Source organism: Vipera ursinii, assembly GCF_947247035.1.
Source record: "Vipera ursinii genome assembly, chromosome: 1".
Taxonomy (NCBI): domain Eukaryota; kingdom Metazoa; phylum Chordata; class Lepidosauria; order Squamata; family Viperidae; genus Vipera; species Vipera ursinii.
The window spans coordinates 334,304,903-334,329,718 of NC_139512.1; the positions used below are offsets into that span (position 1 = coordinate 334,304,903).

General features: G+C 38.6%; 2 protein-coding genes across 2 annotated transcripts; one reads left to right on the forward strand and one right to left on the reverse strand.

Annotated features, from left to right (window-relative positions):
* Positions 1 to 470: 470 nt before the first annotated feature.
* On the forward strand, positions 471 to 15,329 carry ESCO2 (establishment of sister chromatid cohesion N-acetyltransferase 2; the record flags this gene model as incomplete). Its single annotated transcript, XM_083358188.1, has 10 exons — positions 471 to 514; positions 1,482 to 2,439; positions 6,347 to 6,410; positions 7,449 to 7,494; positions 9,774 to 9,909; positions 10,058 to 10,189; positions 10,648 to 10,737; positions 11,232 to 11,375; positions 13,183 to 13,364; positions 14,128 to 15,329. The coding sequence occupies 10 exons, from the start codon at positions 471 to 473 to the stop codon at positions 14,258 to 14,260; spliced, it is 1,929 nt and encodes a 642-aa protein (XP_083214314.1). The 3' UTR covers positions 14,261 to 15,329.
* Positions 15,330 to 15,397: 68 nt separating this feature from the next.
* PBK (PDZ binding kinase) lies at positions 15,398 to 24,076 on the reverse strand. The gene is made up of 8 exons (XM_083349034.1): positions 23,994 to 24,076; positions 23,507 to 23,581; positions 22,565 to 22,658; positions 21,765 to 21,907; positions 20,732 to 20,901; positions 20,503 to 20,632; positions 18,600 to 18,773; positions 15,398 to 17,101 (listed from the first exon to the last, which is right to left on the reverse strand). Exons 2-8 carry the CDS (start codon positions 23,565 to 23,567, stop codon positions 16,896 to 16,898), a joined length of 978 nt encoding a protein of 325 aa, XP_083205160.1. The 5' UTR covers positions 23,568 to 23,581; positions 23,994 to 24,076; the 3' UTR covers positions 15,398 to 16,895.
* Positions 24,077 to 24,816: the final 740 nt, after the last annotated feature.

A 24,816-nucleotide genomic window follows, 5' to 3' on the forward strand; every position in this document is an offset into this window, starting at 1 on the left:
CTATCTTGAATGTTTAAAGACATGCTCTGCCAAAACTGCTGTTCAACATATATTGAATGGAAGAATGTCTACAACGTTTGAAGTTTTTTTTCTTGGAATCAGGTTATTGATTTATTTAATGATGCTGGCTTCTCCCTAGATTTTTTCACCATCTGTAGCAATGCCAGAGATTAAAGCTGAAATCTTATGCTTGCAGAGCTGGTGCTTTACCATTGAAATTTGTTTTGGCATGCCTATCTATATATTTAACCAAGTATGTTGAAACCACTATTAGAAGAAGTGATAAATACATCAGATTAGCTGCTACTTTGTAGATGAAGGCAGTATAAATCGGCATAAGAAAAAGGCAAGCAAGGACAAGTGAGAGATGCAGGTTCTTGTGCCAGCTTTACTCATTTTAAATTGCCTAATGAAAAAAATGCACTTTCTAAAACATACATTTGTAACTTATAATAGGCTCTTTACTCAGTATGGCAGCTGTTACTCCAAGAAAAAGAAAACGCTGTTACAATAGGTGAGTTTTAAAAGCCAGTCATAAGGATATACTGCATTTGTATTTGTTTTATTTATATCTCACTATAATCAATCCTCATCAATTAACATGATATAAATGAAAATAATTTTAAATAACCACAATAGGCATAAAAACTAAAGAATAATAAAACAACAACTCAGAGATAAAACAACAAAAATAGAAGCAAAGATGGCTGAATCTGTTTGAATGCCTTCTGGAATAGTCCTGTTTTTTTATCTTACTGAATGCCCTCAGGGAGAGGACAGGATGAACACAGGAGACTGTTCCAGAGAAACTCTTGAACGTCTGTGTGTGTGTGTGTGTGTGTGTGTGTGTGTGTGTGTGTGTGGTGTGTAGGTGTAGGTAGGTCTTAGCATATTTGGGTCTTTTCCCATGTAAGATTGAGGGTGTCTTGGCAACGTTTCGACGATGTCCCACTCGTCATCTTCAGGCTGGTGTCTTCAGCTTCATGCTTTGCTCGCACAAGCACGAAGCTGAAGACACCAGCCTGAAAATGATTAGTGGGACCTCGTCGAAACGTCACCAAGACGCCCTCAATCTTACACGGGAAAAGACCCAAATACGCCAAGACCTACATACCTGTACCCGTATATTGGAAAGCTACAAATCAGAATTGTAGTATATGAAGTTATGTACTGTTAAGTACATAAAGCACATTAAACTGTGATATATTCTTCCTTATGTTTAATATTTTATTGTCCAAATTAAGAAGGCAAAAACTGAGCTAAATTTACATTTCCCGTTTAGAAGAACAAGGTTAAGATGCCTCAGACCCAGTGATGTTTTTAATTCAAATTCAGTTTTAAAAAAGTACATTCAATAGAAGTTTTGTTTTAATGTCATAGATTGAAAACTCTTTAAGTAAGATATTATTTTTAGCTATAATACAGTAAGGTTGCTGAATTAGTTCTGAGACAGGTAAAGAACAAATGTGTGCTTTTCATAGTTTACAGCTGGTAAATGAGACTCCAGTGAAAAGATTGAGGATGGAATTCACTGAAGAAGCATCTCCAACAAAAAAACCTAGTTTCCAAAATAAAGAAGGCCAGCACTTTCTCCAAAGGTCAACCAGCTTGGAGAAACTTAATACTTCACCACTGGAGACAGCAGATGTACCAAAAGTAAAATCAAATGCATTCCCACAGAGAACATCGCCAGTGTCTGGCACTATATATAATTCCACTGTGCCAATCAATTCCTTTTACAGTAAAGTAAATAAATTTCAAAGTATATTGGAAAGAAAACAAGCAAAGGAATGTCATATAAATTCCAGAAATGATTACGCAAGTTTACCTATTGCTAACAAGACAGAAGTGGTACAGGACAAGATGCAACATCTTAAAACTTCCAGGCGCTTAGCTGTTTCCAAGCAGGCCAAGACTTTATCAAGAAATACCAAAAAAGCTAAAATGGAAATTGCTGTACCTAAGCCTAAGGGGAAGGAGAATAAAAATTATGCTGTAGAAAAGAAAATAGAAGGTCCTTCCAGAGTTCTAACCATGAAGTTCAAACCTATGTTAAGACTCCAGACAGGGGCAGCATTTTTTGCCACTGGAAAGAGGGGGAAATGTGACTCTAAGAAGCTGTTTTCACCACGAAAATCTCTCCAATTTGTTAACAATACCACAGAAAGCAAGAAGCAGGACAATCTTCTCACAAATACCAAAATGTGCTTATCTTCTGAAAGTAAAGCAGGTAAAACTGGCAGGGAAGAAAACCAAGCAGATGCATCCTCAAAAGAAAATCTTGATATTGAGGATAAGAAGACACTAAGATGTAATAAAAGTCATATTAAGGACCCTTTGTGTGAAGTGAAACCATTACCAAATTCTGGGCTGCTTCAAATTTCTCTGTCTGGTTCCTTGGAGTCCCCAGCTCAGAAAGAAACTGATGCCAGGAAAGAGGTATGCGTAATTTATAAACATTACTAATTTGTCTAGTACAGGGGTCTGCAACCTTGACAACTTTAAGACTTGTGGATTTCAGCTCCCAGAATTCACTTAAAAATATTTGAACTTGCCCTCTTGTTAAATGAGTTAATTATTAGTTTTTATTACTAAACAATATTAGCTGACTTCTCAGAGAAGCTGGAATAAAAAAAGAGGACTGATTACTCTGTAAAATAAGCAAATAGAAAATTTTATCCAGCAGTGTCCCATTGGTGATCAGGCCATGAATTATTTTCTATTGGAAGTCATGAATACAATTTTAAAAGATGATCTTTTCAAACACACATGACCTAACCTCCTTTCAGCCTCCCAATATTCATGGCTGATAGTTAGATTTTATCAGGATAATAGATTAGGAAAATACTACCTGTACTTGGCATTAGGTAGGTTTGGCAAGTCCTTTTAAAAATTAAGCAAGGAAATAATCTTTCTCTGGCAACATTCTTGGTCATTCTGTCATAGGAAAAGCCATTAATCAAACTAGCCACTTTAATCTATTAACTCTAGTCATAGTCTTGCATCTCTGTAACTATAATATGAATTTACTTTATGTTTTTCTTTATTAACAATGGTTTTTCAGGATTAAAATGTATCTTTCCACAATACTTTATGCTCTCTATGGGGCTGCTTTGTTCTGAGGGATATTATGTCTTGTACAACAACAAAAAATTGTCAAGATCTCACACATGTTGGGTGAAGTCAGCTAGCACTTGAAAGGAGATGCTGCTTTCCAATTGTGGAAAAAATGCAAGAGAAGTCTTTTTATTATTAAAACTCAGGCTAAGTATTACCAGGGCATATATCTGAGTATATGCAAGCATTTCCCCAGCTCTTGTAAACATTCTTTGTATCCTTTGATTAACATCTGTAAAAAAAATCACTTTAAAGCAAGAAGTAAGCAAGGTTAGATTTTCCTGTTCTCAGTACGTACATAGATATAATTTATACTTTTGTGATGTGAAAGTAAGACTAAATCTTGAGACAATGGGAATAATTTGTAATTCCAGTGCTTGTCCTATTGCTGAGTCCACTTACTTGAGTACTATTGTTAAGATAACCACTTACAATATCAGTGATCACCCATTACTTCCCCCCCCCTTTCTCCAGCCAAGAAAGATCAAAACAAAACATCTTATTTTCCTGATACTTTATCCCTGAGGTGTTCATTTGGTTTTGAGTTATTTTATTTTGCTAAATTCCCCAAGAAAATGGCCCTCAATCATCCAGCAAAGAGGACAGAAAAATAGGAATTCCAATTCAGGGCTAATTTTCTCCCATTTATTTCAAAAGTTGTAAGACAACTTTCATAATGCCAAGCAGCAAAAGCTACCCAGCTCTGTCCCATAAGGTAATTTTTCCCCTGCTGTTGTTTCTCTTCCTCAACCAGAAATCCTTTACAGCGTTCCAAAATTAAACAGTACTGTGGAAAATCACCCCAGAGAGGGAAATATTAAAAGGGCAGAAAAATATATTTCCTGAAAAGATATTGAAGAACCAGAAAAGCATGCCCAGTTTGCTTAATAGCCCCAGCTCTCCCTCCCACAAGCCCTGTACAAATGCAGATGTAGGAAGCCCCAGCTAGAAGCTTAGGAAGACAAAGACCTAAAATCTGCATACCCCAGCCCCAGGAAAGCAGGATATAATAATAATAATAAATAATAAACCTTTATTGTCAAAGTACAACATGTGTACACTGAGATTAGCTGAGCCTCTCCCCGTGCTCCCTCCCCCCAACACACAGTGACAACAAACCCTCCATCCTACCACACCGTGTGAACCAACTACACCACACACCGGCCTCCCAAGTCAATTCTGCATAGGTTCACAGAGATTATATCCCATTCAAAAGCCTAACAGCCCACGGATAAAAGCTGTTTTTCAGCCTGTTGGTACAGCTGGCTATATTCCTATATCTCCTACCCGATGGTAGGAGAGTAAATAGATACCGTCCAGGGTGTGAGTCATCCCTGAGAATTTTCCTCACTCTTCCAAGACAACGAGCCCTGGCGATGTCTTGTGCTGTGCTCACTACCCTCTGTAATACTTTCCTGCCCGTGGCTGTCAGACCAGCATACCAAACCACAATACCATACGAGAGGATGGTCTCTATAGTAGACCGGTAAAAGAGGGTCATTAGCCGTTGTTCTACCCTGTTCTTCCACAAGACCCTAAGAAAGTGAAGCCTCTGTTGGGCCTTTCTAGCCACCTGAGTTGTGTTAACTTTCCAGGTCAGATCTTCACAGAGGTAGACTCCCAGAAATTTAGAGGAAACTCTCTCCACACAGTCCTCCCCGATGTAAAGTGGGGCAGGTTCCTCCTTTTTTCTCCGGAAGTCTAACACCATCTCTTTCGTCTTGCCGATGTTTAGGTGCAAGTTGTTGTTACTACACCATATGGATAGTTTTTGTACCTCCGCCCTATATGCTGTCTCATCCCCACCTGTAATAAGACCCACCACAGTTGTATCATCTGCGAACTTGATTATCGCAGTGGATGGGTCAGATGATACACAATCATATGTGTATAAAGAGTACAGGTAGGGGCTAAGCACACAGCCCTGTGGCGTGCTGGTGCAAAGCTTCAGGGGGGTGGACAAAGCAGACCCGACCCTCACTGTTTGTAACCAGTCCCTAAGAAAGTCTTGAATCCAGTTGCAGATGGCGGGGGAGAATTTCAAGTCAGTCAGCTTCTCGATGAGAATGCTCGGCAAAATGGTGTTGAAAGCTGAGCTGTAGTCAACAAAAAGCATCCTGACATAACTTCCAGGTTTCTCGAGATGACTTGCTACAGAGTGTAAAGCAGTAGCTATGGCATCGTCTGTCAACCTATTTCCCCTGTAGGCAAATTGATGTTTATCAAAGTCCAGTGGGAGGCATGTCCTAAGATGTTGGAGAACCAATCTTTCAAAGCATTTCATGACTACAGACGTTAATGCAATAGGTCTGTAGTCATTCAGGCATATGAATATGAGTCAGGACATAATAGGATTAACCCACCACCATCAAGAATACCAGAAAGGCACACCCAGACTCAGGTCAGAATAGTGACACAGGAAATACAAAGCCTGAAAGAGGAAATAACTCCAAACAAAAGGCTCTAGAAGGGTATAAAAACCCACTCCCTACATGTGCTCAGACCTTTTTTTTTCCTGCTAGAACCATCTTTCTGTCTGGCTCTCCTCTGCAATAAACTGTAACCTTCTTCCTAAAGCAGTTGCCATGTTGTTTATCCCCGGCTTGGACTGAACCATGATGAAGACTTCCTTCAACAGTACCTTATACTAAGTTTTCTTCATTTTATTGTACACTGCCCAGAGTCCCTCTTTGAAGGAAGTGGGCAGTTCAAAAATGTGATAAATAAGTTCAAATGCCCATCCTGTTGCACTTGTACAGATGTGTGAAGCATATATATTTTAGCCTTCGTCCTCTTTTTTCCTTTGTTGTGGCAAACACTGTATTGTTACATCTGTATTATTTTTCTGGTTTCCGTGTTTGTATAGTATCCAAATTCTATGTATGCTTCATTAGTAAATCACTTCTTGAACCCTTTGCTTTCCCCCCTATTCTTTGAACCTACTTTTTGTTTTTCTTCCATTGACCTTAATATGTTATACTCCAGTAAATTAATTGTTTAAGATTACTGTGTAGCTGCTAATTATAATTATTGAATAACACATGATTGTTTAATGGCCCTTTATGACATTTGCATCATTAGTAATTTAATACATTATATTGACTTTATTATAGTTTAATTTTCTACTTTCAGAATATATATTTTCATAACCTGTAGGGTTCAAGGTCCAATAGAATTGGCACTTCAGTTTGTATAAAAAAAATCTTTTTTGTTGTTGCTTTTTTGACAGGTTTTGGACAATATCTCAAAGAAACCATCTGACAGTACAAACAATTATAAAATTGCCTCTTCCAGTAAGTTATTTATGGTTGAACCTATAAACAATGATTATGAATATTTATAGGGACCAGGATTGGAGTGCCACATTCCTGGTTCTCACTGAATTCTCAGCATCCATTGATGATGGTGCTATTCTGGACCACAGATTTAGAATAGAAACCATCATATTGTAGTGGTTTCCTTCTTTCCCACAGGGGTAGTTCCAACTGGGGGCTGAAAGAATAGATCTGCCCTGAGATCTCTATTTTGTGAAGTACCCCAGCCCCTCATTTTCTTCACTGTTTCCTACCTTCTACATGAAACTACTGGAGCAGGTCATCTGTTGGCATGGGGTCCACTATCATGCTTCACGGCTATATGTCTCAGCACCAAGCCAAGCAAATGATGTAACAGGAATCCTAACTCAGTTCCAGGAGATAGCGAGTGTTTAGATGGGTAGAAACAGATTGAGAATGATTTATTCCAAGACAATGGCTTTGGATTTGTGGGCTAGATGATTCTAGAGAAATACCATCTTTGATTCTGAACTAAATTGTAATATATATCAGGTTATCTGAGAGATCATTTTCTCCCAATCTGATCAGACGGAAAGAGGTCAGCTCTTTCCAGGTCTTGTATATTATCTGGTGTGACCAGAATGGATATTTTTAGCCATTGCCTTCAGACTTTGATATTACTTTGGCATGAAAACCTAGTTTCCTTCACTCCTAAATTTCAGGAGGGTAGTTGATACCTATGTGTTCCATCTACTGCAGGAGAAAAGCTTGATTACAAGTGATCTTTGGAATCCAGCAGGCTTATGACTTTGTGTGTGTGTGTATGTGTATAAAATTTAAGCTGAATTTAAGGATCAATGTAGTTTGACCACCAAATATTAACACATCGTATATATTTATATAATATTTTGTGGTCAAGCTATATTGATCCTTAAGTTCTTCAGCTTAAGCTCTTCCTTTTGAGATCTGGAGCACAATGTTATGAATAATGCAAATGGGTGGATATAAATTTTATGGATACTCTTTTTTTCCCCCTTCCAATATTATTTTTGGCAGACAGTGTCCATTCTTTATTCAGAACATTTTCCAGCAACAAAAAAAGGTATGTCAGTTCTGTAATATTCTCAATAATTATATAATGCAGATGAAGAATTTCCTATGGAGGTAAGTCCTTGACTTAAGGCAATCAGGACTGGAATTTCCATGTCTAAGCAATGTAGTTGTAAGCATAATGACGTTACTTAGCAACAACAGTCTCTGCAAGCTGCAATTGTCATTGTTAACCAAATCCTACAGGCATTGGGCAAGTCAGCTTCCATCTTCAGACATACAAATCTGGAAGATAGCAAGAAATAGGTCCTAGGCCAGCAGGCAGGGGTAAGCCTCTGAGGCTGGGGGAGGGAGGAAATGAGGCAGTGCAAGGGAGGTTTGGGGAAGGTGGAAAGGGATGCACAAGAGGTGCAGGTTGGGAGGATGTGAAGGAGGCACATTGAGGATTGTGGAGATTGCACAGAGGTGCACGAGCGGCCAATGCAGTGCGAGCACAAAGAGTGAGGGAAACTTAACTGCAGTGCCTTGCAACCTTCCCTGCCAGCCTCTCAAATGACTTTCTGGGGAAGCAGGCAAGGAAGATTGCAAATGGTGATGGTATGATTGTAGGGTGCTGTAATTGGTTGCAAGTGTGACCCAGTTGCTAAACAGATTGCAATCATGTGATCTCAGGGATGCCTGGATAGCCAGAACTCACACGATCACCATTCATTCAGCACTTACTTCATAATTTTGAACAGTCACTGATCAAATGGATGTAGGTTGAGGACTACTTGTAGTCCTTTTATAAGCCAGAGAATCAGAGTTTTTCTATACTCTCTTGTCCTTTCCTCCACACCACACCCCACACAAATACTTCAGAGCTAGCCTATGCTCCAGCAGCTGTTATTGAGGTTATAACTTCTAAATTCCTTGTCCAAGATTATTTCTATGGCTCCCTACAATGTTGTGGGAAATTTCTGCCATCATAAATTATACTGATCTTGAAATAATAAGTCATGGCATTTTGCTACCTAATTAGCTGCTGTTGGCATCACAATTCAGGTTACCAAAGAACAAAGATTCTTTTCTGAATATTATTGTCCTTGAGTAATCCTAATAGGCAAATTGTTACGCCTGAGGAACTGTGCTTATGAACCAGGATATGCTTCCATACTGAAGTTTAAGCTCATAGGACCAGCAAAGCCTGCTTATTGGGGGCAAAACAAATAAAACATTGTATTAATTATTACATCATTTGGTTTTGTTAATCACTCAAAGAGAGAGCAGTACTGTCTTAGTATTATAAAGACAGCATATCTGGGTTGCAAAGAATTTGGCTGTAAAGAATTTCTGCGTAAAAATAAAATATAAATATTTCAAACTATGCGATAAAACACACACACACACACACACACACACACCTCTTTTGCAGCCTTGCTCGTGCTACACAGCAGCAGCCACTTGTCTGCCCACCAGTCTGCTTGCAAGTCACTTGGGCCTTGCAGCTTCCTGCTAGCTTTCCCATTGACTTTGCTTGTGGGAGGCTAGCAGAAAGTGATCCTTGTTAAATGACTCGTGATACTCGCGTAACAATGGAAATGGGGACTGACAGGATTGCCATCACCAAGTGATGCTATCCTGACCTTCGCTCTTTCCGCCGTGATCTGAAAACTCACCTATTTGAACAAGCCGGCCTGGTCTAATGGGTTTGGGGTATTTTAATTTGTAATTTGTAATTATTTATTGTAATAGGCTAGTTCTATTTAATCTTATTTTTAACTTTTGTATTTTGTACTTTTATTGTATTTTTATTGCCCTGTACACCGCCCTGAGTCCTTCGGGAGAAGGACGGTATAGAAATTAAATTAATAATAATTATTATTATTATTATTATTATTATTATTATTAATAATAATAATAATAATAATAATGTGACATGGCACTTACGAACACATTAACGGTGAAAATTACCATTAAGCAAGGGCTACCTGTATTTGAACTGAAGATATAGAAGGATTACCTAGAATTTGTGTTCACAATGCCATTGAATTAAGCAAGTAAGCAATCTGTGATTTTCCTGTTACGTTTTAAATATTGATTCTTATTACCCTAGTCAGCATTGGCCAATATCAAGGGATGGGACTTGTAATTTAAAAGAGTGCAAGATCTAGTGGCACTGATTTCTTAAATGTAAAATTCCATGTTTCAGCATTCAAAATTAACATGGCTTCTGCTGGGAGAAAATTCTTCCTCTCGTAGCCCTATTCGTTAATGTTAGTCTTAAGAAATGAAAAGCCTATATATTCTTTATGCATCTTTGTTGGTAAGGTGTAAATATCTTTGTTTCAGTCTACAGACTCTTCCAGATGAACAACCATCATCACATGTACAATTGAGTCCAGTAAACCAGAAGTCTCCCTCCCAACTAAAAATCAACAAGAAGACAAAATTATTGTCCAAAGGCTTGAAGGATCAAATGATCATTGTGAGTATACTTCTTGCAGCCATCATTTACAAAGCTGATAGACATTCCACATTTTGTTTCTGAATGTGTATATTAAAGTACTAAATGGTCTCTCCTAATATCCTAGATTGGACAATATGACATGTTAATATCTTCTGTGCCTTTACAGGACGCTGGTCAAAAACATATTGGTGCCACCCTCTGCAAATCATGTGGCATGGTTTATTCAGCTGCCAACCCAGAGGATGAAGCACATCATGTCCAGTATCATCAAAGATTTATTGAGGGAATAAAATATACAGTAAGACAGAAGTTAGATATACCTTAGAGCAGACATGTCAAACACAAGGCCCGGGGGCCGGATCCGGCCCATGAAGTGGTTTCATGCGGCCCGCAAAGCCATCCTGGAAACAGTGAGGGAACGGCCCCCACTGCCTTGGCCCTGGCCCAGAGACCCTCCTTCTGCCAGAGACCCTCAGATCTGTCCCACTCCTGCCCAGGCCCCCATAGGCACCCTTGATGAGAACCATGTAGAGCTGGCCACGCCCACCCAGTAGGCCATATGCACTCTAGCCACGCCCACCCAGCAGGCCATGCCCACCCTGGCCATACCCACCCGGCCCCCTGAGGGCAACCGCAGTGCTGATGCGGCCCTCAATGAAATTGAGTTTGACACCCCTGCCTTAGAGGTTTTTTTTATTCATAGTTAAATTTATTAATCTAAATCTTTCCCATATTCCTTTTGCCTTTTTTTGGTAGAGCTGGAAGAATGAACATGTAGTTGCAGAATACTGGGATGGAAAAATTATCTTGATTCTACAGAATGATCCAAAATATGTTATCAAAAAGGTGCTGTGCTGGAGTTTTTCTAACCTTGTTTCTAATTTTTTGTCTCAGTTACTGATCCGTTCCAGTGTTGTTCCATACTTCTTACATTTTGAGAGGAAAATGTACGTAGACAGTATTCCCAAATAATAAATAACTCTCAGCCCAAGTTAAATGTTCTTGTAATTTAAGAAATTACAAAAGGAAATTTTCCCATTTTCTAATAATCTGAGGAATTATCTTTTCTTACTAAATATATTGCATGGTTTGAATTTTTAAAACGTTATAAACAAAATAGCTTCTGTTCAGTTTTTAGGAGCAACTTTCCAGCCAGCTTTTTTTTGTGTTAACAAAATATCCAACGCTTACTGCTTTCCAAAAATCTTGGTGGCCAGATAGAATTCCAGGAAAAAATGCACTTTTTATAATTCTATAAATAATAGCTGTTAGAAATGTTGCCTGTTGACACCAATCTAATTATGTAACTAAATTACTGTGGGTTTTTTTTCCTTATGTAGGCTGATGATATACGCAAGCTTGTAGATAATGAACTTGGTTTTAAACATGTGGTACAGACTGATCCATCACAGACTAAAACATATTTGTTTGTATCCAATGAAAAAAAGATAGTTGGCTGCTTAATTGCTGAGCCAATCAAAGAGGTAAGTAATTTGTACTGTTGAATGAAAAATCTGAAAGAAATACTTTTGTTCTGAAATGGGTGGGCAAGCCCAGAAATGCTCATAGAGTGTTGACCAAGTTCAGTAGTTTGAATCAGATCCTTTTATATTGTTTCTATTTAAAACATAACTTAAAACTTATTTAAAATAGAATCTTATAACATACATGAAATAATAACAATAAGATGCTAATTATTTCAAATAAAAAACAGTATAGCTTGAATATTTAAGCTTGATTTGGTAAAAAGATCTACAATACACACAGTCACAAAAATAGAAAGTTACAGTGTGTATCTACAGTAGTTTTTATGAGCTTACAAATAGTAATGATGTATTAAAACATTTGATGCTGTTTTCAAGAAATTGTCGACCTGACATCTGGGAGAGGATGTCTTATTGGGCAAAGCTTTACTGCTTTTAATTTTCTGAAACCAACAATTAGTCCAGGAAGAAATAAAAGAACAACAGGATAACAGAGTTAGAATGGATCTTGGAGGTCTTCTAGTCCAATCCCCTCCTCAAGCAGGAGACCCTGTAACATTTCAGACAAATGGTGGCCCAATCTCTTCCTAAAAACCTCCAGTTTTAGAGGAGCCACAACTTCTGAAGGCAAGTCATTCCACTGATTAATTGTTCTAACTGTCAGGAAATTTCTCCTTACGTTCTAAGTTGGTTCTCTCCTTGATTAGTTTCCATCTATTGCTTCTTGTCCTGCCTTCAGATGTTTTGGAAAATAATCATTTCTTTTAAGTCCAAAGGAATGTTTCTTTTCAAGAGATGGCTGCAGCTTTTACAGCAATGCTGCAGCTACTTCTGGGTTGCCCCCATTTCTCTGGGAAACCGGGAGACCTGGGTACCTCATAGAAGGGAATTTAAGAAATCTGATCCTTTGCTGTGATCAACTGAATTTTACCTAATAGTATCAGTGAATAATGATGGGCAAATAATCTTTGCAATTTTACTCTATCCATATTCAAGAGTTCTTTGGCCGAGAGGAAGGATTATCTTTCTAGGACAAATGTTCCTTACAGTAACCATCTTATTGTAGGGGAAGGTAGTATCTACTGATTTTTTTTCTGTTGAAGCTAGTAAGAAAGGTTGTGCATGTTTTTGCATTAATGCAAGAAGACCTATTTGGATCCTTGCACTATCCTGTTCCATATGTGATAGGAAGAGGAAGGTGGTTGCTTAGTACCAAATCCACATCTTGGATGGAGATTTGGAGGCAGCTTATTCTGGGGTGAGCTGCAGCCTCAGTAGCAATCACTTAAGCTTCCCTGCAAGTTCTCGGGAGTCCGTTTCCCTCTCCCTTCTTGCAAGGAACATGAAAATCTTAATCCAGATAGCGAGCCTTTTTTCAGTGGATGCCTTGCTATCATTCCTTTAAAAAGTCTGCAAGGCACTGGAGCAAAAGAAGTGCTAGCAAAATCTCTGCCTGAGTTTCTTTCTTAAGTTGTGGACTCAACTTCAAGCAGTGTTGGACACCATGGTTGAAACGATAATCAAGAAGCAGGGAATTATCAGTTCATGACTCACTCTAACGTAGATAACTTTTTGTTCTTATCTAAACTTGTGACATTCATTATCACTGTGTGAAGATGTCATGAAGATAATTTGTTGATAGTTGTGTGTACTTGTAGATCAATTCGTAAAGAGTTAGGATACTTTGGTAGATGCAGCCCAATATATGCCATATAAAATTTGGGAAGCAAATGTATTCTTTAAAGTCCTGTAATCCATCCTTTAATATCAGTTAGGTACTGTTTAAGGCAACCCTTCTTTTCTGCAGGCTTTCCGAGTGCTTTCAGAGCCCACAACAGTGGGGTCCCCTACTAAAAACAGCTTAGAGCATCAGCGTGCCTGGTGTTGCTCAACAAAGCCAGAAAAGGTCTACTGTGGGATTAGCCGAATCTGGGTATTCAGACTGATGCAGAGGAAGCACATTGCCAGCCGTTTGGTGGATGTGATGAGGTAAAGAAGCAGTGGTGGGTCCAGTCTGAAAAGTTTGTAACACAAAATATGACATAAGTCTTATTTTCAGATACAGGTAGTCCTTGACTTACAACCAGAATTGAGCCCCAAATTTTTGTGAGACATTTGTTAAGTGAATTTTGCCCCATTTTATGATCTTTCTTGCCCCAGTTGTTAAATGAATTACTGCAGTTAAGTGTGACAGGTTGTTAAGTGAATCTGGCTTCCCCATTGACTTTGCTTGTCAGAAGGTTGCATGACCCTGGGAGACTTCAGCCATCATAAATATGAACCAGTTGCAAAGCATCCAAATTTTGATCACATGACCATGGGGAACGCCACAACAGTCATGTGAAAAATGGTCAGTCACTTTTCAATGCTGTTGTAACTGAATGGTCATTAAATGAACTGTTGTAAGTCTAGGACTACCTATATTTTCTGGAATATAGGTATTTTTCAGCTAATTATAGAGAGTATACACTCATGTTCAATGGAGCCAATCTTAGGGGCATGGTTGCATGTGTCTTATATATAGCAGTGCTGAAAACAGCCTTCCTTTAATTACTCTGGACTTGCCATTTTATTCAACTGAGCACAGGATAAAGATGATTTCTTTTGACTATTTCATTTGTTAATAATATTGTAATAGTTGATTTAAACTTTTATTAAATAAATATAATAAACAATTAACTATTACTATTAAATAAATATAAACAAAAGCACAATTGGGTTCTTATTCTGCTTTGATACTTTTTTCTTCCAGGCAAACTTTTTTATTTGGCTGTTACCTAAGCATCAATGAAATCGCCTTTTCAGATCCAACACCAGATGGGAAACTATTTGCAGCAAAATATTGCCAAGTACCCAACTTCCTTGTTTATAATTTCATTAGTTAAGACTAGGTTTGTACAAATGCAAAGTAGAGTTAATGAGCCCATCTCTTTCAGCAAGGACTATTTTATAAAATTGGTTAGCACATTGTTTTCTGCTTTAATGTGTTAAAGTAAATTTGAGTTAGTAGCTTACCAGATACGTATTTGGTATGTGAATTCTTTTTAAAAAGCTTATTCTGAAAGTTAAATTCTGAAATTGATTGTAAAATTTAGAATGTGTAAAAACTCCTAATTGCTCTAGGTCTTTATTTGTGCTACCTTCAGTGTATTCTGGCAAATATACTGATTTCTTGCAGACTGATGAGACTAAAAGAAACTCATTGCTGAGACTGAATAAGCAGGGTTGAAAAATGTGTATTAAGCTACCTGTTAATTTCCAGCACTTTAGCAGTGATTATACTGGCTATGGCTGTTCAGCAACATCTGGAAGAATAATTTTTATAGGAGGAAATAAAGTGTAAGAGATATTGTAATGCTGCTATGAACTAAAAATTAAAATTATTTTTGCACCTGGTCATGGAAGCACATTATTGAAACTAGCTTTTGAAGCTGAAAATGTTGGTGGCGACTGCAGAAGTTGCATAGGCTATGTCTGACAACAACTGTAATTTTTGCACTAAACATTGTTGGATCAAGTTTGTTCAAATAAATATTTTTCTGTATTAAGCATTCTTTGATATGTATCTGCAATAGTAAATGTTTGTTTACAAAATGTATATACTGTTCCAATCAATCATCTCTGGTTAACTATAAAAAGTAGACCTGCTAGTTCCTCTTTTGAGGCTTTTATGATGAAATGTTCTCTTTATACACATTTGATCATAAAATAACTTGTCTGCTACCACAGAAATGAGTGAATTGTGAAATCTATACATACAAATCTTACCAAGTTGCCTCTTTTACTGAATACTGACATTCTTCCATAGGTGGATATCCCTTAGTTTATGGCATAATTTAACTTATTTGATCTCATAGCCAGCCTGGTTCTATAGGTACCCATGGTAGCACTCTATGAGGAGCATACACTTCAAACCATCATTCCAAATAATTTCACACACACACATCCCTTTTTTCAAAGCACTGGAATCATTAATCAGGGTTTTTGATCTGAGGCCATTGCAATTCTTTATTATGTCCTTTTCTAGAAAAACTGGGAAACGAGCTAAAATGAATTGTCTATTAACTAATGTTATCCATAGTGACCAGGGATCCCCAACCGCCGGTCCATGGACCAGTACCGGGCCGTAAGCATGCCAGCAACCAGGCCACACAATCAAGTAAAGCCCCATCTGTGGGATGCAGGCAGCACACAAAATCATGCACCCTCTGGTCCACAGAAAAACCTCTCTCCACAGAACCGGTCCCTGGTGCCCAAAAGGTTGGGGACCTCTGATATAGACAATGCAATTCCCATTACAGCTTGAGCTTGAGCTCCTACATATAGCAACTATTCTTGCAAAAATATGAACATTCTTAAAGATATACACATTTCTGAATCTGTGCTGTAATTCCAAAGGCAACGCCTTGCACTAGTCCTAGAATTTATCTCTACTTTAATTTCTCAGTAATTTCAATAAATTGTGGTTTTGCCCTTCACACAGAATTTGGATTTATACAAGAAACGATTCAACTAAGTATTATAGTATGTGGTGTGCACCTGAACAAAAAACATTATTTCGGGTGTTTTGATTCATGTATATAGAATGAACTGAAGCAGTTTTGTTCTAGATAGACCAAAACATTGTTCCAGTCACAAGTGATCTGGTGTGGGAGGTAAAAGAAAAATTAAGGGCATTGGTGGCAGCTAAGAGCATTGGTGGCATGAGAAAGGGAAAGGCACTAGGAATATATTGGTAGGAGCATGATACCAGCACTAACTTACTTGCCCTGTGAAATCACTTATGATTTTTCTGAATTTTGTTTGAAACCTAGAATAACCAAAGCATTCCAAGTTTTGTTCTGCTGTTCCAATGAATGTGAAATGCAATCCAAATAATTTTTGGACTGCAGCCCTTGAAACGCCATGAGAAACAGCTTAGAAAATAACCCTAAGCAATTTTCCTCATTAGGCACTCAACAGACCAAAAGCTTTTCTGCAAAAATGCTGCAAATGGTTGGGATCACTTAAAAACGTTTTCAGTAATCTCAGCCAATAGGTTGAGAGGCTTTGTAACATCACTCAAAAGCAGTAATTTATTGTTGAAAATTGGAAACCAATAGTTGACCTTTACAACACTTGCAGCCATTTTCTGAATGAATTGCAAATTTTCATGTTGAGTACTATGTCTGAGTCACATTCAGTTGATGTAACTTATCTAGAATATAACAACTTGGAGAATTTGTTCACTTCCATCCAAATCGTGCATATTAACACTGAATTAGTCATCCTCTTCTACATGTTCTCATATCACCTTATCAATAAGAAAACAAAAGGTACTGAAATAATTTATCTGATCTAAAAAAAATAATCCACCAACTTAGTTTAAAATGGAACAGATGACCACTTAATCTTAAATACATTTGAACTAGAAACTAAGTATTGAATATTCTCACATAATCTAACTATGTTAGCACCTACAAACATTTCTAGAAGAAAACGGAGAAAGTGCCATATGATGCAGGAGTCGATTTGAATTGGCTAATATTTGAACTCTTCTGACTCTAAAACATCCACAATTTGTGCTGCTGCAGGACGGTTTCTTGGATCTTCCATAGTACACAAGGAGAAAAGCTCAACAGTCCTTTGATATGAAGGGCCCAGCTCTTCCATACTGAGTGGTGGACGAGTTCCAAGTGCTGCATAATAGGCATCATCATCAAAGTCAGCTTCATCAAAAGAAGCATCTGGAAATATATTAGAAATGGGTCAAAAGCCATTTTCAAGAAACCATCACAAATTGCTAAGGGAAAATGATTATATTCAACATTCAAATTGCCCAGAAACAGTACTGATTGCTGATTTTCCAGTGACCAGGGTTTGATCACAGAGTTCTATTTATTAATCAAATTTATATACTTCCCTATTTCACTGAAGGCAACTCTGGGCAGTGCACAATAGATAAAAAACAACAAAAACAGTGAATACAAATATATAAAAATGTCAGTAATAGGTATCCTAACAACTCAAAATTCAGTCAAAGTGGAGGGAAATTAAATGCCCCCCCTAAACAATGGAGCCATCTTGCCAAATTTCCAGCTTTGTGGAAGCCCCATACCTAGTCAGATAACCAAGTCTTGAGGGCAAAAGTCTATGGAGATTCTCAGTCATCTAGGTCATGGTTATCCCAAAGGTGCTTTTTCAAGAGACAACTAGACTTTGTTTTTCTTTGAAGGCATTTGCTTTTCATCCAAGAAGTTTCTTCAGCAATGACTGGATGGTGGGGAATGGAAGGATTTGTATTCCTTGCAGACAGCTGGTCATTTGCATTCTTTTAGAGTTATTGAGGCCACTTGTCTTCAGGATCACCTGAATAGTGCTAATGGGTGTGGGGAGCCTTCTTGGAACTGCTGAAAGACTGTATTGTGGACCTGTGCTTTCTGTAGGATTTTTTCTGCCCTGTGCCCCTTCACTGTTGAAGACAGATGCAGGTGTTGGGGATGGGTTTGTTGTCTGCATCTCAAACTGAAGCGCAAATAGTTCCTGCTTCAGTTTGAGATGCAGACAACAAAGACTCCTTGGATGATCAGCGAAATGTCTTCAAAGAAAACCAAGAAAGTCCAGTTGCCTCTTGAAAAGCATCTTTGGGACAACCATGACCTGGATGATTGAGAATCTCCACAGACTGTTTATTCAAGCTTTTCTCAAGTTTAATGACTTAAACTATTTTATGGCATTTTACATATTTATATTATTTTTTGCTATTATTCTTGATTGCCATGTTGACAGGTAAAATATACATTGTACTAAATGAAACTTAAAATATTTTAGAAGACTACAGCGTAACCCCACATTTCCTTACATTTTAAAAAAATTCCATGCTGGATTAAACTTCTAACATATTTGGCATAAGTTCAATGGCTAAAATCAGCTCAAGATCATACAAGATTTGGTTCAGCAGCTAACTTTACCAGTAAATTCACCGACTGAGCAATTTGTGAGTTGCAGACAGCTCTGTTGTCCCATTTGTTTTTTCCCAGAAGGTCAAACTGGCCGTTTTGTATGGATGTAAAAAAGAAGGTTCTGCTAAATGTAACATTCTGCATCTTACCGACATCTTATTTTAGCCCACCTACCCCAATGATGTCATCCCTATGTTAATGCAGGCCTGAGACTAAAATAAAAAATAAAATTAAGTTAACCCTCCATCCCACCTGCCAAATTATTAAGAATATTTAGACACACCATCATCATCCTCTCCAAGCAGATTAAGATGAGGTATGGAAAGTGTCATCATCTCCCACAAAGTCAGCCCAAGTGCAAAGATATCAGCTTTGTCAGTGATAATGCCATCCTTTTCTAGGGCTTCTTTGGGTTTCCAGGGCTCCGTGCCAATGTACTCAGCTTCTGGATCACTCACTGAACAAAAAAAAATTATAGTTACAAACTAAGAGACACCTTCAGGATTTAGTGCAATTCTCTCAAAAAGCAACGATGTTAAAGCAGTTGTAAAAACCAAGGAAAAGAAAGCCAAGAACAGTTAGTGTCACAGTAATCATTATGAAAAGAATCTATCCTTTCATTTCTAAAATTTCTTAAAATCAACTAGGGCTGAAAAAATCTGCTTGGTAAAATCTTGATAGCCACAATAGTTGATGAGCAGGATTTATTTATCTAACTAATGTATAAAGCTGCCCATTGCACAAGCAAGTGATTGGAGGAAATGGTATTCTGTAGCATGTACAACTCTAATTACAATTCAATAGGCTGTCAGATCCATCAGAATACTTCCAGAGGAATTGTGTATAGCCTCATCCTACAATTGCAATTCTTTTCCACATGATAAGTAAATTAGAATACTAGAATGAGAATTTCTCTTCCTGCTTCCTGTAAGATTTATATGCTCCAGCAGCTGGAAGCAGCCAAGAAGAATAAAGGGAGCTTGGCACTGGGAACCAAGAGACATATTACAACCCCATTTCTTGATTTATGTAGAACATTTATCTTATATTCCTGTCCTGAAAGAACTGCATTGTTTGGGGTCCATTTTTTTTTGCTTTTCTAGTTTAAGTTCAGAAACCTCAAAGAAACAATATTCAAAAATATTTCTATATTTCACACAGATAAGATCTCAAGTATTTTGCTCTCCCTTCAGGTAGAAGGAAATATGCATGAAATGAACATAGCAGCTCTGGTTTATTTCCAAACGAGGATGGCCAAACTTGTTTATTGTCCATTGTAAAACAGATCACAAAAGCAACTCTTGACTCTAACAATAGAATTCCTTTTAAGGATTCAGCAGTGTGGCAGGAAGGTTGACTGATGAGCACCATAGCACAGAGGTCACCGTTTCCTAATACAGTGGACAGAAATAAGAACTGAAGCTGATTTTCAGTGAAAGGAAAAAAAGAACACTAAATATTTGCCCAGGTTCGCCTGGTGCGCCAGTTGCGACCCTATCTGGACCGAGATGCCCTACGCAGTCACTCATGCGCTCGTGACCTCCCGTTTAGACTACTGCAACGCTCTCTACATAGGGCTGCCCTTGAGGACCACTCGGAGGCTTCAGCTGTTGCAGAATGCGGCCGCGCGAGTTGTGATGGGGGTCTCCCGATACTCCCATGTAACACCTCTACTCCGCGAGCTGCATTGGCTTCCGGTTGCCCTCCAGGTGAGATTCAAGGTGCTGGTGATGACCTATAAAGCCCTAAATGGCTTGGGTCCGGGATATCTGAGGGAACACCTGCTGCTGGCATCAAGCTCCCTTCGTCCAGTGCGCTCCCACAGGGAGGGCCTTCTCAGGGTGCCACCGGTAAGAGATTGCCGGCGGACGACACCCAGGGATAGGGCCTTCTCAGTGGGTGCGCCTGCCCTTTGGAACCAGCTGCCAGTGGAGCTTAGGACTGCCCCCGACCTCCGTTCATTCCGCCGGAACCTGAAGACCTGGCTCTTCGAGCTCTCTGGCCCAGGCTGAGAATTAGAATTTGAATTTTAACTGGGGTTTTATTTGTTCAGGGATGGATATAATTTTTAAATTGTTTTTAACTTTTGTATTTTTGTTTTTAATCACCCTGTAAACCGCCCTGAGTCCTTCGGGAAAGGGCGGTATATAAATGTAAATAAATAAATAAATAAATATTCAACATACCCATCATATTTTCATCTAGAGGCAAAGAGACACCCACATCACAAATCTTTATTGATTCAAAGTCACCTTTAATGACAACATTAGAAGATTTTATGTCACCATGAAGCAATTTTTTGTCATTGTGAAGATACTGAAAATCAAAAGAGAAGGATTTTATTTACAAAAGAATTGTAGGCTTTGCTGTGTTTGATCAACCCTTAAGTGCCCTTTTTCAATTTGTATAGCCTACCTTCAAGCCCCTTGCCATGTGCAGCGCTACTTTGAGAATGGTGGCAGCTGGAAAAGGTTTCTTCTGCTTTTCATTTCTTTCTTCAATCAAGTCATTCAGGGACTTCTCCCCACCATATTCCATAGCAAGACACATACTTCCATCTTTGGCCTCAGTGAATGCACGAAACCCTTCAAAACGCACACTTAAGAATTCGTCAGTGTCCCCAGAAACAACATTTCATTTATTTGCAGGGTAATTCAAACTTTAAATGGGCCAGGACACTTTTTATAATTCTCCAAATATTTTTCAATCCAAGTATTCACTCCAAAATAATGCTAAAAGAGCTTTAAGAAAACTATTATGGTACCTAAGAAAGACTAACAGAACAATAGGAATTGTTGCAGGATCCAATCTGGGTCTGTCACGGATGAGAAGTTTAGTCTCCCAAGTTTTTGGACTCATTCTAGAGCCCATCCTCAGGGAAATTCTCTCTGAAATGTGTGCTTTGGGCTATTCTATGCGTAGGTATCAGATAAATACTATGCATAGAATAGCCCAAAGCACACTTTCTGGTGAGAGAGAAGTTTCCTGAGGATGGGCTCCAGCAAGGTTCGGAAAGCTCAGAAGAGTAAACCTCTGGTCCCAGTGACCAACCCAGATTGGATCCTGCAACATACCGTATCGGCGTATAACACGCACCGGCGTATAACACGCACCTCATTTTAAAAAGGAAATTTCAGGAAAAAAACCTTAAATTTCAAATAAATAACTATGGGTCATTAACATTATATCGGCGTATAACACGCACACATCATTTGCCCCCTATTTTCAGGAAGAAAAAGTGCGTGTTATACGCCGATAAATACGGTAATTCTGGGACACTTACATCTGCCTTCATTTGTAATAGGACTTGTCCTTTACGTCAGTACAGCTTGCTTATATCTACTTGAGAACATTTCTCTATATTTAGCCAGGTGGAGCCATGGAATCTTCAATTAAATAGGCTCACAAATATGAATAAGTATCTTCCACCTTCCCCGCATAATCTTACCCACAATGTTTGGGTGCTGAAGGTTTTTTAGAATATTAGCTTCTTCATTCAGTCTCTTCTGATAAATACTTTGCTGGCTGGAGTTACATTTGGTATTTATTTTTTTTACAGCCCAGGGAGAGCAAGAGATCCCTCTAGGAGACCTAGGAAAAATGGGATTTAGTTAAAAAAGTGGGTATAGATAAACTAAGTAGCTAACACTACTGTATATGAAATATCATTTCCATTATTTTAGCATGGCTCAGACTGCAATATAACCATTGATGAGAATTAGTTCTAGGTTCCTATAAGAAGCACTTTGGGCATTTTTTTTATCTGCCAAGGAATGGTTTGCACAAATAAATCAAATATTTTAAAATAGCTTTCCTTTGATAGTTCAGAAAGCAAATTATTAGTTTTCTTCTGAGCCTCCAGTACTATTAGGATTTTTTTTAAAAAAACAAACATTTTTCCATCACTTGCCAAAACCAATGTTATATCTGGTTCAAGATCAATAATTAACTGAAGCTTATACCTCTGTCTCAAAATATCTAAACTCCTCTTAATAAGCTATTCCAGGATAACACAGTTGGTAACAAATTACAAGCACAAAGCAGGAATACGTCAGGCTATCATATCCGAATTGCAGAGCAGACATAAGACAATCTGACACTTCAGAAAAATCCAGATTTATTGTGCTTGTAACAATCAATTAGTAGGCTCAGAGTTAAATCACTTTTTTTTCAATTTTGCTAAGTGGTCTATGCTGTGATGTTTTAGAAATCTTAGTATGTTGGAATATATCAATTAAGATAACATACCGTTTCATAAGGTAAACACTGACACCAGTTCCATATCCGAGTTTTCGCATGAAAGGAGAAGCTGGAATAGATAGTGTAGATGAAGTACTTTGTCCTATATTGGGGGGGGGAAAAGCCGTTTATGTTATATGAAACAATTTTGTTACCAAAATTGCAAAAATGGTTTTTCTAACTCAGTAACCAAGACCAGACTTTATCAAGTATTTTGTACACAATCTGATATCGATTCTTTGAATTTTTGACATGTAGAGATGTCATATTGTTTCTCTCTCTAAGAACGTTCTGAAGAATATATCCTATAACTTTGTTTTTTAAAAGGAACCCACCTATTTCAATTCCAACCATATATCAGACAATTTGGAGTCAGTATTCTCTCTTCACATTCACTATCATGGAAGCAGGAGGGAACATAAAGTGATAGCCATGGAAACAAAAAAGTTATTCTCTCCTAATTCTGCAAACCTTTCTATTTAAAAATAATTTACACTCAAATCTTGTATTCTACATTTGGATAAGAAACATTTAGAGTAAGTTTACAAATTTATTCCTGCCCCAAATCCATCTTTCTCTCAACCTTTAGAATAAACATTCATTGCATCCTCCTCTGCCAACAGCAATACTGTATGTTACTGGTAGGAGCTGAGTTATCAATTCCTTGCAGACATTTTCTGCCATAGATTTCCCACCCACCCACCCCAGTACAAATCCATGTGAGCTCTTCACTTCTTCAGAGGGGAATACTGTGTGGTAAGAGCTATATTCACCTTTAAGTCATGTACTACCATATTTTTCAACAACAAAAGCCTTGCTCAGAATCAAAGATTTTACCTAATTTTTCCTAATATGTTTGACCGCTTATAACTATAAACTGACCAATTTATGAAGTCAAATTAACCAATGACCCTAAAGTTGCCCCCACATCTTCACCAAGTACAGCCTCACCGGATTTCCTTCTTGTTCCTTCTAGCTTACGAGGAGTCTTGAAAGCAGCTTCTGCAGCCATAGCTAAAGATTTTTCTGCAGGAAAAAGTGGGAAGCATTTTTAATTGTAATTCAGAGAATTGGAAGCCCACTCAATGCAGGAATACAGATTAAAGCAGATGACTGTCACTCTCTGGCTTAGGGAGCCCAGAGGTAAAATTTTTCTCTATTAATAATAAGAAACACTGTAAGAATATATCAAATAATTTAATAACTAAGGGCCTGCAGAATGAGGAAAGCAGCGGTTAGGCCAGATGCTTCCCTCCTCTCAGACCGTTAAGAGTCAGGGTCTCCCTCTTCCCAATTGGACGCCAGGAGAGGAGCATCCAATTCAGCGCGTGTAAGGAATCGCAGGACGCTGTTTTCTGCGGCCCACAGGCCCCAAGCACAGACTTTCACGACGGAGCTAGCCGGGTAAGAGACAGGATCAAAAAAAAAAAAATCTCACGGAAAAAGACGCGCCACCGTTAACGAGGAAGATGCCAATACGACCCAACCACCCCAGCAGTTTCCGCCACCGTTTGAATCTCTGCTGGCGCTTGCGTAAACAGAACGTTAATCGGGGGCGGGGCAAAGGGGAACGGGCCAATAGGAGATTCGGGACACGCCGCGAACGAATTGGAAGAGTGGCTCGGTTCTCTGTCTTGTGAACGGCCGGCGCGTTCTCGGAGAAGGGAAAACAGCAGCTGAACGAGAAGCAGGATTTCAGCAACAGATAGACTGGACTGAGGGACCAAAAGATTGTTGTTGTTGTTGTTGTTAGTTGCGAAGTCGTGTCCGACCCTATGGACAATGTTCCTCCAGGCCTTCCTATCCTCTACCAACTTCTGGAGTCCATCTAAGCTCACGCCTACTGCTTCAATGACTCCATCCAGCCACCTCATTCTCTGTCGTCCCCTTCTTCTATTGCCCTCGATCTTCCCCAGCATTAGGCTCTTCTCCAGTGAGTCCTTCCTTCTCATTAGGTGGCCAAAGTATTTGAGTTTTAGCTTCAGGATCTGGCCTTCTAAAGAGCAGTCAGGGTTGATCTCCTCTAGGACTGACCGGTTTGATCGCCTTGCAGTCCAAGGGACTCGCAGGAGTCTTCTCCAGCACCATAGTTCAAAGGCTTCAATTCTTTGGCGCTCAGCCTTTCTTATGGTCCAGGTTTCACTACCATACATTGCAACTGGGAAGACCATAGCCTTGACTATACGCAAAAGATTACTGTCCTAGATTTTCTATAGGAGAGTTACGGGTTGTTAACAGATTAAGAAAGCACCAGAAATATA